The sequence below is a fragment of the Megalobrama amblycephala genome, linkage group LG24 (assembly GCF_018812025.1).
Source record: "Megalobrama amblycephala isolate DHTTF-2021 linkage group LG24, ASM1881202v1, whole genome shotgun sequence".
Taxonomy (NCBI): Eukaryota; Metazoa; Chordata; class Actinopteri; order Cypriniformes; family Xenocyprididae; genus Megalobrama; species Megalobrama amblycephala.
Window position 1 is genome coordinate 27,138,409 of NC_063067.1, and position 16,509 is coordinate 27,154,917.

Sequence of the window (16,509 nt, forward strand, 5' to 3'; positions counted from 1 at the left end):
ATCCTCCTGAGTTGTGTGCCTGTCCTGCAATGATTTTAATGCTCTTATTTAGTTTCCAGGTGTCCAGGTTTGGTTTTAATACTTTTAAGCCCAGCGGATGGATGGAGATTATTTCCCGCTGTCCTTGAGCTCAACTTTCAAAGTATAAAAACCAATGGGATAAAGTTCTCTCAAATTTAATGGAATGTTTCTGGTTCAAATAAGTTCAATCTGAGGCACTCTGTTAATTACCATTGGACATCATTTCAACTAATTCTGTAGTACAAAAATGTGGGTTATTCGAGCTGGAAACGTGTCTTTTCTCGATGGGATCACTATCAAACTTTTAGTTATGCAGCATAATTCATTTGGGTGAATTTTTCATGGCCAGACTGACACACGTTATTAAGCAGGCTACAAATACTTTATTTATAACAGCTGGATTCACTAAAGTTTGAGGAATTAAATATGTAGTATATATAAATAATATAAATGTGTATTATCTGAATGCCGACAGTATATGTGATAGCATTATAGTGTTTGCTTTTCTATTACTAAAAATATTTGTCATATGCATAGTTTACTATCTTTGTTTAACATTTCTATTAAATAATTTATAAGACAGAACTGTTAAAACAAAGACTAATGAACTAATGAAGTCGGAGAACAGGAGCTCCAGTGCATCAGAATTCAGCCACTGACATTCTCAGCACTTTCAAAACAAAATAAAAGTCCAACTTTCCATTTCTCTCGACCAAGCAGAAAAATGTATCGTCAATGCTGATAATTAAAAATGTATATCGGCTTTAGCGATATATCAGTGGACCACTACCTATATGTTAACTACCTTTGAGAATGCTATTGTTATGATCTGCACCAAAACACCACAATAAAAGTCCAAAAAACAGGCAAGGGTCATAAACAGTCAGTCTAAATCGTTGAATTCAGGGCTGAGGCAAATAGAGTAATCTGGCAGTAATACCAGGCAGAACATAAAAACAAAACAAACAAAAAAAAAAAACAAGACATGGGAATCCAGAGAACAATGGCTAAGCGGTGCAGACATAACCCAGAAAAACAGAGAATCAATGAACAATCATCGGAAATCGAGACTTAGCCCTGCGTGACAGAAAAAACGGACATTAAATAGACAAACCTAACAATGCAAATGACAAACACCTGAAAATAATCATGGCCGATGAACCCAGGCAATGAACTATGGGAAATGAAGTCTGTGTGAGAATACAAATAGTCACGGGCACTCTGTGACAGCTATATATGCTTAATTATATAGTCATAATTGGCATTTAGCCTACATTTATGCTTTTTTATGCACTTAATATATAAATTTTTAATAGAGTATGCATTCCCTGGGAATCAAACACATGAAACACATGACATATACGTAGGTAGTGCCTGTTCATGCTACAAAAAAGCAACCGTTTGATCTACAGGTCACATATCCCAGTTTGAGAACCACAGGTGTGTGTGTGTGTGTGTGTGTGTGTGTGTGTGTGTGTGTTGGGGGGGGGGGGGGGGTCATTTAATTCCACCCCACCTTTAAATAACATTAAAACCATGCATGTATTTCTGACAGGCAAAATGCCATAAAAGGTCAAATACATGACATCCTATCAAATTACCTCTGGCCAGAATTACTAACAACTTGCGCCAGCGCAAACCTCTGTTTGCGTTAAAAAACTACTGTTAGGATTTACTAAAGACAAGCGGTGCAAAATTAGCACTGAAAAGGCGTGGACGGAGTTGTTTTTGCAGCTGACCTTAAAGCATTTGCATTTGTAGTAGTTTCCCTTTCAGATGCAAAATTTATGGGAGGAGAGTATTTAAATGAATCACGCAACGCAATTTACTAATGTTTGCGCTCATCAATTTACTGGTATTTGCACCATTATTTAACGGCCAAAAAAAAAAAGCATGTCTTAACCCATCTTGCGACATGGCTGCAATTGTTGTTGCTAGGAGGAGACACCACAAATTTCTTTGGAATGCCAGAGGAAGACGTTATCCGAACATATCAATTGCCAAGCCATGTTGGCTTGTGTGTGTACGTGTTTGTCAGATTTCATGTAACAAGTTGCGCCTGTGTCAATCCGCACCTGATGAGCATCAGCTCTGCTTATTTGTGACCCAAAGCTAATTTGCACTGCTTTTGGTAGACTGCGTTGGACATTATGTACTGTAAATGATTTGACTGCACTGCTGTTCTCGATAATGTACCTTTGTAAAAGTGGGATTTAGCACTTACTAGCATGAAGAACAAATATAGACACAGACTGTGCATAAAGATTGATTTAAGACTCTCTTTGATACAAAAACATACCCTGTGTGAGTTTTTGTTTTTTATAGATTGCAAGAATGCATTTTTTTTTTCAAATATCCACATGATTATCAAATCATTTGAATGAACTGAGTCAATGATTCAATGACCCATTCATAGGCCCCGTTTATACCTGGTATTAAGATGCATTTTGGTTGATTGGATCGAGCGGACAAGGCTAAATACAGGTGTAAACGGACACCCCGTTTTTGAGCTTGTTCACTTTCGAGCTCCATTTTGAGCTTGACCTAATGAGTAAACATTATAGGAAGAGCTCTAGCCAGACGGGATTTAAACTTTGTCAGCTGAAGACCCAAGTTTAGTTCGAAGATGAAAAATGTACCAAGCACAATGTTCTCTCACCATTCCTGATTTCAAACACACACTCAGCGTTAAGCCGGTCTTGCATCAGGCAGAGCTGAAACGAAAGCTTTCTGTATGTTTTTCCGTTGTCTCTGGATGCATGATGTAAACGTATATGTAAATTGCGCGAAATTATTTAATCCATTAGATCGAAAGATCCGAAAAAAAAAACTAAACATACATTTACCCACCCATAGACCCTTCCCTCGAAGAAATCAGGACCGAAGTGGTTGAAAGTGGACAAAGAAGATGGATTAAAACACCAGGTGTAAATGGGAATGTGTCTCCGTCTACTTGTGATCCGATCGAACAAAATGCATCTTAATACTAGGTGGAAACAGGACCAAAAATACAGCCACTTGCTTAGTTACTGAATGAATGAATGACTCGATGACTCACTCACTAAGACAGTGACTTGCCGCCACCTACTGGTGGTTTTAGTTTAATATTTACAAACGTCACTTTGTTTTTATTTCTCTATTGAACATTTTTTAGTTTAACTTTATTTTTATAAAGGTATTTATAAATGTAAAAAGAAAATGCACTGGAAAATCAATTTAAGGCGGGAAAATATTGTCCCTTCATTGAAAAGGATGTTAAATCTAAAACATTTAGGAACCACTGGTCTACAGGAATGCAACCAACACAGCATCTCACTTGTTTTGAACTCAAAGCATTCCATTAATACTCATGATGCACTGCACATTTGCGGTTATCACAGATTTCTGCAGACATTTTCTACAAAGAGCAAAGGGCTGAGGAAAATGTCCTCAGAAAAGAAGACAATGTGTTTCAGTGCATTGACGTGAATGTGAATTGTCCTTTGAAAATGCCAGCCGCATCCGTTTGTGCTGAATAATAATGACGGCTAAATGACAGTGATTATCATTCCTTTTATCCTTCAACGGGCTCTTCTGAGAACACTTCAATCAGAGGAAGAGAAAATATGACAAATCAAGAAAGTAGCCATTGTTATGCATCATAAAGCACCGTAAGGCCACACAAAACAGAAGCGAGTCTATTATAGAGTTTGGGCTCAGCATATTACAGACTTTTTCTCTACAGGGGCATTAGCGTTTATGTGCATTAAATCAGCCTAATTATGTTAAGGTTTTAATAGAATGACTTTACAGCTGCTGAGGCAGAGTAATTTTATAGGAGGCAGCATTAAAATCACTCAGACACACTCAGACTAAGTGAAAGATAGAGTGCTGAGATACACTACGCTTATAGTTCATCTGTTTAACTGGAGCTGGGTTTGAATTCACATCGCCCGTATGAGCACTACGGCTCAATGCGTCAGATCACCTGTGTCCACCACTAAGTCTGACAGCTGTTACACAATATATGCTGTGTTTAGTTTGCAGGGCTAAACTCTCTCCAGGCCTGTTGGTTTAGAATAACGCACCCTTAACAGCTTCCTTGAGCATTGCATCAGACTTCCTCTGGTTGAAGGAGTGCTTATTGCTTCTTTAAACAACACTCTAGCAGAGACATTGCCAGTAGCTCTGATATCAATACACTAACACAACATACTGTGTGCGGTCTAGCAATTGGGGCTTTCTGATGAGAGGCTAATCCGTCCTTTTTGCTGTGGTTTTTGTATGTGTGTTTGTGGACCTTGGAAACAGGAAACAACAGGGGGAGGTGCTGATGTGAGAAGGACAGAGAAACATCTGCTGCTCTGTTTCACGACTGCTGACTGCCTTTGGTGATGTTTGGACTTGGACACATGTAAAATTCCTCTGAATGACATTTGTATATGACATTAAGGGAGGACATTTGAGATTTTTTTTTTTTTTTTTTTTTTTTTAATACACTGACATAAATAAAATTCTGGCGAATAGCAAAAAGCTTATAATTATTGCAGTAATAGTTATTATACTATTTTGTCTAATTTTTGACAATTTGGCAACCCTTATTTTATTTTTAAAACCTGATTTGTGTTATTTCCTAGTATACTATTAACCAAAAAAAAAAAAAAAAAAAAAAAAGATAAGAAAAGTAAAACAATAAATGGAGAGAAAAAAAACAAAACAAAACAATAAAACAAAACAAAATAATAAACACACACACACACACACACACACACACACACACACACACACACACACTAAATAAATAAATAAATAAATAAATAAATAAATAAATAAATAAATAAATAAACAAACTTCTGGCCAATACCTATAAGCTTACAATTGTTACAATAATAGATATATTATTTTGTCTTATTTTTGACATTTTAGTAACTCTTATTGTAGTTTTAAATCCTGATTTGTGTGATTTCCTAATATACAATTAACCAAAAAGAAAAAAAAGAAAATAATAAATGAGAAAATACATCAAAACACAACAATAAAACACCAAAAAAAACAGAAAAAAAACAAAACAAAACAAAAAAGAATTTCTGGCCAATACTGATACGCTTATAATTATTACAATAATAGTTATTTATACTATTTTTTTTTTTTTTTTTTTTTTTTTTTTTTTGTTGACATTTTGGGTAACTTATTTTAGTTACCTGATTTGTGTGATTTCTTAGCATAGAAATTGACAAAAAACAAAAAAAAAAACAACAACACACACAATAAAAAAAACACAAAACAAAACAAAACAAAAAAATAAACAAAACAAATTAAACAAAAAGCGAAACAAAATTAATCAAAACAAAACAAATTTCTGGCCTATAAACTTACAATTGTTACACTAATAGTTATTATACTCTTGTCTTATTTTTAACATTTTAGCAACTCTTATTTTAGTTTTAAATCCTGATTTGTGTGATTTCCTAGCATACTATTAACTAAAATGTAAAAAGAAAATAAATAAAAAAAAACACACACACCAAAACACAAAACCAAAAAGAAAAAAAAAAAAACATAACACAAATACAATACCTATAAGCTTATAATTATTACAATAATAGTTATTGTACCATGTTGTCTTTGTGTGTGTGTGTGTGTGTGTGTGTGTGTGTGTGCGCGTCATTTTTGCAACTCTTATTTTAGTTTTAAAACCCAATTTGTGTGATTTCCTAGCATACAATTAACCAAAAAGACAAAACACAAAAACACAACACAATAAAACAGAACACAAAACAAAACACAATAAAACAGAACACAAAACAATGAAACACAACACAAAATAAAAAATGAAATTAAACAAAACGAAATGAAACAAAACAAAACAAAACAAAACAAAACACTAAACAACAAAACAAAATAAAATAAAATTAATTTAAACAAAAAACAAACAAACAGTCCATCACCAATTAAAGCAGAGCTGGACTAGAAGTGTGAGCTCCTGTACCTGTGGCTGAGCTGCGACCCCCGTAAGCTGGACATGGTATCTTCCAGGTTCTGCCGGAGGTCGAGGACATTCTGAACGGTGCGTTTCCTCTGGGACTCGGGATCTGCAGAAAAGAGCAGGGAGGAGAGGATGAGCGGCCGGTTAATGCAGGCATTTAGCAGTGATGTGGCCATGCATACACAAACACACCCATGTGCATTAAGATTTACTGCTTCGTGGAGAACGGCCAACAGAAACATTAGAGTATATCTAGATGCATGATATCGAGTCATGTTCTCCCGATCCACTCACACGTACAGTATCTCACTTTTCAGGAACAACACACAAACGGCTTTCTCTCACACTGTAAGAGTGCAGAGCAACGGAGCAGTGGAATATGACGATTCAGCAAGCAGGCAGCTTTTCAGGCAGTACTCGAATGAATTAAACATTACATTTCCAGTCTGCCAAGATGCCAAAAGCACTTTGAGCTACTGTGCTAGCAAGCTCACTTAAACAGGACATTAGTATTTATATAAAAGGTCTCCTTTCAATTTAATTGCTTTCTTTATTTAGGCAAATGTGCTTATACAGATTTATTTGACATTGAAGCTGTAAAACTGAGGGGAAATGCATTATACGTCTTAACTCGACACATGTTGAGGACTGTTTTAAAACTGCTGACAGTAAAAGTGCTGTATTTCGTCTAATCAGCCTCCTACCCTAAAACAACAGTGCAACCACATAGCAAAGGATTACAAAGAGGTTCCCCTCTGTTTATCAGTTCATCAGTTTGGCTTCATACGAACCGACTCGAATGAAATAAAATACTAGCATATTACTTATCACATACTGCCTATAACTTATGTTAAAATTATGTGAAACAGAATGAAATATGTAATGATAAATGTTTTATACATTAGCATGCTATATTGTTGTCAAATGACTCATTATGTATAATCTGGCAAGTTCACTCATCATTTTGGAATTAAAAATGGCATTGTCTTAAAGGGGTCCCTGATTATGATTTCACATTTTTAACATTAGTTAGTGTGTAATGTTGCTGTTTGAGCATAAACAACATCTGCAAAGTTACGACGCTCAAAGTTCAATGCAAAGGGAGACATTTATTTTAAAGAATTCGCTGATTAAGGACTACAACAAACGGCTGGTGGGGACTACAACAAGCTTCTTTCCGGGTTTGTGACATCACTAACCCTAAAATTTACATATGCCCCCGGGAACACAGAACAAAGTGGGTGAGGCCATGTTGGGCTGCTTTAGAGAAGAGGAAGAGTTGTAGTAGAGTGCTGTTACCATGCCATCATTTTACGCTGGACTGCTTCAGATTTGCAGATTGCTGGATTTGCACAAAAGATTAACATGACGGCACATGCTAGTTGATGAGTTGAATCAACTCCACAGCAAATAAATTTATCCAATAACCATTCAGAAATGTCCAGTTTCATACTAAAAGTTGTAACTTCTTCCTGAGTCTCTCCATCAGTGTCCAACTCCGGTTTGAACAATGTAAGGCTCAACACCGTTACTGACAATCCTCATTTTGGCTGCGTGAGATTCTCCAGCTTTGTTGTTGTTGAGCAACCGAAGCGTGAGCTGTTAAAGCTCCGCACGCTTCTGGAAATGGGGCCGGGAGCAGCAGCTCATTTGCATTTAAAGGGAAGCACACAAAAAAATGGCGTGTTTTTGCTCACACCCAAAGAGGGGCAAATTTGACAAGCTATAATAAATGATCTGTGGGGTATTTGATCCACTTCAAATGTAGACTACTGTATATAGACTGAAATGTATAATATATTATATATATATATATATATATATATATATATATATATATATATATATATATATATATATATACAGCTATGGAAAAAATTAAGAGACCACTCCAAGTTCAGAAATCAATGTTAAGTGGTCTCTTAATTTTTTCCATAGCTGTATATATATATATATATATATATATATATATATATATATATATATATTAGAATAGAATGAACAATATAGAATGTAGAGCATGATCTATGTATTTCCACATGATACTAACAATAAACTATGCTTCTAACCACAGGTGGAGAACTGTATCCAGCCACACAAATTTGTGACGTTGTTTGCAAATGTTCATTAAAACTATGGTTTCAGGAAACGCAAAATCATATTAGTAATGACAGAACTTGCAACTATAGTTGTCTAATGATGCTTTTGGCAAATGTACCCCAGATTGGAACAAGAGATGTACCAACATTTTTGAAATGGTTTCAGCCAAAATCATTTTGAAGGGCTGAAATTATTGACAAATAGTTAGCGCTTCTCTGATGACACATTTTAACGTTGTCAGTGTCTATTTCATGCACACAATGTGGATACTGTAAGCTACAACATGTAAAGCAGTGTGGACGGACCTCACCTTGACCAAAAATTATGCTAGAGTGTGACGTGTATGTTCAGTTTGGTCTCTGTTTTCTCTGTTCCTGTTTGCCTGAGCTAGTTAGTTTCCCTGGCTGTTTCTGTTCTCCTTGATTATGTTCCCTGTGTATTTAAGCCTTGAGTTCTTTCTGTTTAGTGTCCAGTATCGTCTAAGTTAAAGTGGTTGTGTTATTTATCTGCGATCTCTTGAATGTTCATAGTTTATTAAAGACTGTTTTTGTTCTTTATTTCTTGTGCCGTGCGCTTCATTACAGCCACCCGTGACAGAGCTGCAATCGGTAAAATTAGTTTGGCTGAAATATCGAGAAGAAGCTCATTGCCAAGGAACTTTACTATGACTGGTTAATCACCTGTGAGCTACATCATTAATTGGAATTACTTTATGCACAATACGCATCCAACAGCTTCGAGAATTTGGTGGGATTAATCTCTACCTATCCCTGCCACCTCACATCCCACCCAAAACCTCATCACTCACACCATCTTGTATGTTTCCCCTGGGGTGTGTTAATCCTGAAGCTTGACCAGTCAGCACAGCAGGACCCCATGCCAAACCCTCTGTAATGACATCCAGACTGGCATTACTCAAAGTCCTAGTCTTAATTCACTTTAATCTCCACCATAGAAAAATGATTGTGTGTGTTTGTGAGGTGTGTGTGTAGTGGATCAGTACAACACATGGAGGTGGCCCATGGCTTTGTAATGAAAATGGAGAACCCCCAATGCGGCCTCCTGTGGAGTGTCTCTTCATTCAGCCATAATCTCATACAATTAGACTCATGAAATACAATGAGTATCCCAGAGTGGTTCAAATGGGCTGCTCTGCAAGTGATGATGGTGGTTTGGTTTAAAGCTAGTTTGGCTTGTACTATACATAACTGAGGCCCTCTATGTTGGTCATACAGTCATGTTATGTTATGCTTTGCTCCCATCTTAAACATCTTGAATACCAATGATGAAGGCTTCTCTACGTAATAGTGCATATGCAGTATGGCGACCCGACCTGACTTTCTTGAGCATCAAATCATCATATTAGAATGATTTCTGAAGGATCATGTGATACTGAAGACTGGAGTAATGATGCTGAAAAATCAGATTTGCATCACAGTAATAAATAACATTTTAAATATCACAATATTACTGTTTTTACTGTAGTTTTGATCAAATAAATGCAGTCTTGGTGAGCATAAAAGACTTTGTTCAAAAACATTAAAAGATTGTACTGAACCCAAACTTTTGATTGGTAGGGTATATAACAGCTACAGAGATAATTTATGATTCAGTTTAAGGTTAGTGACATTTTATAAGTTAATATGACAGATTACGGAGCCAATTTAATGACTTCAATATATATTTTATTTATTTTTATTTTTTTAAATACATAGGAATGTACTGATGTCGGAGCATGCTCCAACATACTAAGATGTGGTGCTCATGTGGGAAACACAAGTTCAAGTTTGGCTTTTTATTTCCAGAGCCTCTTGTCCCATGTTCTACCCATTATTTTCTGTCTTCCCTCTAATATTTGTATTAACCCTTAAATGCATACCCCGGGTCTTTAGTGACCCGGGACGTCATTCACTACCCTCCTCCTCATTCATTTTTTAAAGTTAGACATCAACCTTCTTGGTATTCCTCAATCAATTCAAAAAAGAAAAAAAAAATCATAAAATTATAAAAGAATGCCTATTTTTGTATTCATTTTTTGTAAAAAATTGTATATATAGGGTCACAAACAACCCAAGGTGTGTATGAATGTAAGTATATTTTTTCTGCACAACAATAATTGAATCTTAGATGACGGAATAAGTGCAATTCACCTTTATTCCACAAGGTGGCAATGTCTGATACACAATGCTGAAGTGACGACTCATTCAGACAGAAAACGAAATAATAAGAAAAACATGAAATGGCTCAGCGATTTACTGCAGAGCAAGTACTGAACGCAATCAAATATGACTGTAACTCTTACTGGATGGATCTGGTGAAGCTGTTAGTGATCGAAATATTGATTTTGAAGATGTTGAAAATTATATTGTTTTGAGAATACGTTTGAGATCGTGAATGGGCTCATATAAGTGACCTCAAACATAAAACTAGCCCATTATTTGCTGAATTTACTGGGAAATGAGCTCTGACGAGGACAGTGGTGATGGCATAAAACATCTGCTCAAACGGAGCCCTTTCAAGCTCCAAAAGGTAACAAAATATGCTTTATTTTATTCTTCTGTAATTGTTACTCTATTATCAGAAGAGTTTTATATTATCGCGACAGGTAGAGATCCTTCCGTGTTAGATATAGATCTGGGTCGATAAAGACCCGAATATGTAAGAATGATTGGCGAAACAGTCATGCATTTAAGGGTTAATATAATAGTCAGACAAAATTGACATTGATATTTAGTGATAATCTCCTATCCCAGTTTAAAATGCAGAGAAAATATCAGCTTGATTTCCCTGAAAAGTATAAACACTATCAAAATATTGGTGTGTTTGGTTCAACCAATAGTGTAAGTTTGGAGCAGGGTTACCCGTTTGGCTAACCAATGACAGCTGGAAGAATTAAAAAAAAAAAAAACACCTGGAAAACGTTATTTTATGCCATTCCTTTGGATATAACATACATCACATTTAATTTAACAATTCTTGCGTCATAAAAGCAAAGATGAGTAGAATTTAGAGCAGGCTGACCACCCCCCCCCCCCCCCCCCACCACCACCACACCTGATGGTGTCTGCAACAGTCTGTGTCTGAAAGGACCATTAACTCTCTGTGATAGCACATAGCATTAAGCTGTGAGAGGGTAATTACCAGAAAATGGACAGATTTGAGAGAACATGTTGCAGTCATTGGACCTATTACCCAGAAAACCTGCATAGCGGATTTGCTCCCATTCACTAATGGATTCAGTATTGAAATCTGCAGCAGATAAGCATGCGTTTCGAAGAATTATGTGTAGTTCAATGTCCAAAACAACATTTGTAACCATAGCCACTGAGTTTCGTCTCAGTAATATGACATTGTGCATGCATCGTTCCAGTTGGCAGTGGATACATGTGAATTGTGCTGTTGAGCTCTGGTGTAACGAAAGGAGACTGAGAAGATCATCACACTTCCACCCCCACGCCCCCAGACCCCTGCGGATCAGACCAGCTGCCCAGTGCTGGAATGACCTATGCAGAAAGAGAGAGAGGTCATGAACCTATGAGGTGTCCATCACCCTGATGATTGTAGTCTAAGCACAGCCAGTCTGACAACACCGCTCAGTGCTGCAGTGATTGTGAGAAACATGCTCACGAAAACATATCACATTGATTTCACCATTAAGGGGTGTGACATATAAGAACTATTGATTTCAGTGGCTTTGGGAATTAGCTCAATACTGAGATGATGGAGCCACTGAACGCAGCACCATGTGCCAATCAAAGTGGTCAAGCTGTTCAGATGTGAAAGGTTATCTCCAGTGGCACGCAGAAGGGGAGCCAGAAAAATATGAATCCAATAATTTGTGGTTCCTAACTTACTTAGAGGTAGAACAAACCCTTCATAACTCAAACCATGAGAGATGTGTGCTTTTACTTGTGATCAAATGTGCCAGAAACGGCAGAACGTCAAAAAACTTGGGGGTGAAATCTTTTGACCTAGCAACCACTCCAATCAACTTGACAAGCACCACAACACCCTAGCAACCACCCAGAACACTCTAACAACCATGTTGAACACAATTGACTACCCTGGCAATCGTCCAGTACACTTTTAACAACCACATAACACCCTGGCAACCACCAGAGCACCATAACAACTGAACAGCAATGTCCCGGCAATCACCCTAAATACATTTACAATCACCTAACAACCACTAGAACACCTTAGCAACACCCTAACAACCATCATGAACATCACAGACTGGAAATCACCCAGAACACTCTAACAACCATGTTGCAACACCCTAGCAACCACCATAACACCACAACAACTTTGCAACAAACTAGAAACCACCCTAAACACCATGAACTGATCTGGCAATCACCCTGAACCCATTAACAACCACATATCAACCACCAGAACAAATTTGCAACACCTAAGCGGCCACCCCAGACACCACAGACTGGCCTGAAAAAAAAAAAAAAAAAAAACTCAGAACACTCTAATAACCATGTAGCAACACTTTAGTAACCACCAGAACACCATAGCAACATCCTGGTAACCATCCCAAACACACTAACAACGACTTGGAAGCCACTAAATACATCTTAGCAAAACCCTAACAACCACACAGAATACCTTAGGAACTGCATAGCAATGCCTTGGCAACCACTCAAAGCACTCTGGAATCCTGGTGCAAAGTTTTGCACAACATCGTATTCAAATTGCCTCGGATGACCACTGAAAAGATCAAGCAGATGTAAATGTTCAGGATAGTTCAGACTCTCATTATTGCTTGGTTATCATGTCTGCTACCCTACACTAGATGGCACACATGCTTGGGCTCTTTCCTCTTCAGCTTGGCTGAATCGGTGCTTTGAAGACTGGCACTCCATCCAAAATGCCCAAGAGTCACATTCATTCACTGAGCAGTAGTAGTTAAAATCATATTAGACACACTTGAATCGACCACTCTAGGACAGTTCATTTCATTTGTGCTTGATTTAAATCCGTACCTCTCTACATTTATCCCATTGAATGTACCAGCAGGGCAACCAAAAGCTAGCAACAGAAAAAACATTGGGGGGTTTTGTAGCTTTTTCCAGTGTTAATTAGAGTATAATGAGCAGAATTGTTATTTATGTCTTAATTAGAGGCATTTTCTTTGAGAGGGCAAGAAAAGCAGTGCTTCCTTTAAAATTTAGATGAGAAAATAATCAATAGTCAAAAAATATGTTGACGAGAAGGTAACTATAATAATAACAGCTGAATTGTTAGTAGTAACAAATAAAGACTATTGTACACTAAATATTTCCAAACACCACTGATCTCAATACTATGAAAGTTATGTTACATGGTCTTTTCACAGACTGTCTGTGCCAATAGAAGTAGCACGAGAAGCTCTGTAAAAATCCTCTTTGTCCATGTTCAGTCATGCAATCGGCTGCAATTACCTCTGATCTTTAGTCACATGACTTGCAGTGCAGACTGAACAGCATTAAATAATTATTAATCATTTCTCACAAGCTTCAGCTTTAGCTGGTGCCCTTTCTTGATGCAAATGTCTGCTCTTGGATCCAAAACAGGGATGCATAACATACTACATCCTGAAACAAAAGACATCAGCCCGCGTAGAAGGAGGGGGCCTCCTCCCCAATCCCTCTGCTGCATCTAATCGATTCCACGCGGTTGTTAAGCACAGCTCTCGTTTATGGTAATTAAAGCCTCCCCACTACAGGGGTAAGGTTGAGAGAAAGGTCCAAGACCGTCAGACTTCCTGTTTTCCAAATCGGCCCGGACCCAGAGGACCCAGCTGCAGCCGGGGTGAGGGAATGAGGAAATTAGGGATGCAAATTTCCCCCTCCGTCGCAAACACATTCTCAGGGGGAAAGCTAATGAATCAAGGCTAGCTGGTTAAATGCGGATGGGGGGACTGCAGTACACCTGCCTCCCCCTTTTTACACCCTCATCTACTTGTGATGGGGCGCTAAGAGTTGAAAGCAGCCGCTACCAATTCAGATAGTCTCTTTTCTCTGCCTATTCAAGGGTACACAAGTTGATTCAAGACTGTCCGTGGAAAAGCAGAGACACTGGGAGAATTTTAATGATACATGCTTTGAAACAAAAAGTGGCATCAGGCCGACAAACAGAAAACCAACAGTAGCTTAGTTGGCGTGTTACAATAATATACGGTGACGACAAAGCACTGGGAGAATGGAAGCTTCCAAAGGAATGGGAGGACTCTACTGTATATTTAGCTCAAAAGAGAACACAATAAAAGAAAGGCTGTAAAGTGTGTTGCATTCTAATAGGAAACACTAAACCCACATAAAGAACTTGTCAAATGCTTGCACTGGCAAAGTCACACCTCATTTAAAGGGGTTTAAACATGACTGTCTATCACAGGATGACAGATTAACAGTAATCCCATAATTACAGTTGGCGTAAAATTGGGATTTATTGTGGCTCTAGAACTTGGACTTTGATTTCATGGTCTTTATTGTTTAGAAAAGTTTTGGGACATGCAATAGATAACTGTCCAGCAGATAGCTAGATGCCATTTAAATACAATTCATGGTTTAATTACGCCCTCAGTGTTGACAACAGTACCCTTTGAGAAGAAGATTCTACCGTTGAGGATGACCTCACACATTAGATCAGATCACAGATCTTAATGAAAAGTGGTAAGTCATGCATACTAACCCTAAAGACCACATCTTCTGAATCTGCTCCAAATCCATGGACCTCTAGAGTCTCCCGAAGAGGTGAGAATCCAAGTGAGGGAATCAAAGTTCCAGTAACTGAAACATCCTGCAGAACCTCCAAGACATTGTTGCAGAGAGTCAAACCCAATATTACAACATTGTGAACTGTTTTCATCACTGAAATACACTACCGACTTAAAGTACCATCTAAACCCAAGGCTGCAATGCTGTCTCAACAGCTTAAAGACAGAGAGTCTTCCTAATGAGTAGCTGACGCATAGCCTGTCAATAGAGAAGCTAATAGGGTGTAGACAGATGCTTACTGGAACCATCGTTGGCCTTTCTGAGAATGCTGTGAGAGCAATAAGCGAAATGGACAAACTAAATGGATGTCAGAGAGTGCTAACAGCTCTAAAGACAAGTTTTTGGCAGAAATGCACCACTTTTCTAAGAGGTCTTGTCTGGAAAGTGAACAATGTGAAACAAAGCACAGCATGGCGCTCTTGTTGGATTCATTGGTCTTTACAAATGATGGTCGATTTCCATCCATTAGCGTTTTCATTTTCCATGTTTTATTACCAGAGCTGAGGAACAGATGATGTTTAATTGGTTAATTAAGGTATACTGGGTGACAGGGATCTAAATAAGGCCAAATTAATTCCAAAGGGATGTTAATGTAGTTTAATGGCCTAGCATTGTGCCAGAGAAACATTTGTCACTACTTTGACAAACCGGCTGATATTTTATTAACAATACACTGCGATACTTTGAGTAGTAATTCATTTTCGCACTTATTTGTGGTGTAGGGGGAAAGGGTCTAGTTACCTGCTTCTCCACCACAAGTTTGTTTTATTTCTAGTTTACCCTATGACTCTCAGTCTGTGTTTTCAATTCAACTCCTCTACTCAAGTCAGGGTGCTTGGAGACAAAGTGGTGACCTCGACAACATGAAAACAGGAAGACACGTACACACGCAAGCACACTGCATCTGGTGAATGAAGGGACTCTTAAATAACAATAGAGTGTCCTGCAGACGCTTTGTGCAAATGGTAGAAGACACACCGGGGGAAATGAGAAGACGGACTGGAATATCCGCACAAAATCACAATAATATCCTTGGGGAATAACTAAGGAGGAAAGAAAACTGTGATGCTCTGGTCTTATCACGCTGGTGTTGTTTCCAGAAAGTATTATAAGACTTCCTTATCTTGCATCACTCATGTTGCAATCCCATGACACTTTTTTTTAGAAGAAAACTTCTTGTAAAATCATGTGAGAGGTCGAAATGAATCAGAACAAGACCTACTGCCATGACAAATCATGACAAATTCAGCCAAGAAAGAAAAGCAAAAGGAGATATTTCTCACAACACCAAGTCTGGGAAAACTATAGTGACATTTAAACACAATAAAGCCAGGCTGCAACATGCATCCACCCTACTGGACACAAGTTCTGGGTTATAATGTCAAACATAATGTCTTTCTTATTGTCACATTGGAGAATGGCTTCCTATTCATGAATGCATCTGTCATGGTGAAGGGAAACCCCTTTCTAAACTTATTCTTTTCTAAACTTAAACTTATTATAGGATTGCAAGAATATTTTGACAATATGAACAAAAAAAAAAACAAAAATCAATCAATCAGTGTTGATTTCCACAAAACAATTTTCAACATCCCTGATTTTCTGTAAAAATCAGAGGTTATTCTGAGGCATTTAGAAGTAAAAATGGAAGTGAATGGG

The 16,509-nt window shown here is 37.7% G+C and overlaps 1 protein-coding gene across 1 annotated transcript in view; it reads right to left on the minus strand.

Moving 5' to 3' along the window:
- The window catches only part of nav1a (neuron navigator 1a), a 162,883-nt gene that overhangs the window by 107,144 nt on the left and 39,230 nt on the right, over positions 1-16,509 (minus strand). Inside the window, 1 exon segment of the mRNA XM_048178068.1 lies at positions 5,990-6,092. Within this exon segment, the coding sequence (XP_048034025.1) occupies positions 5,990-6,092 (103 nt within the window).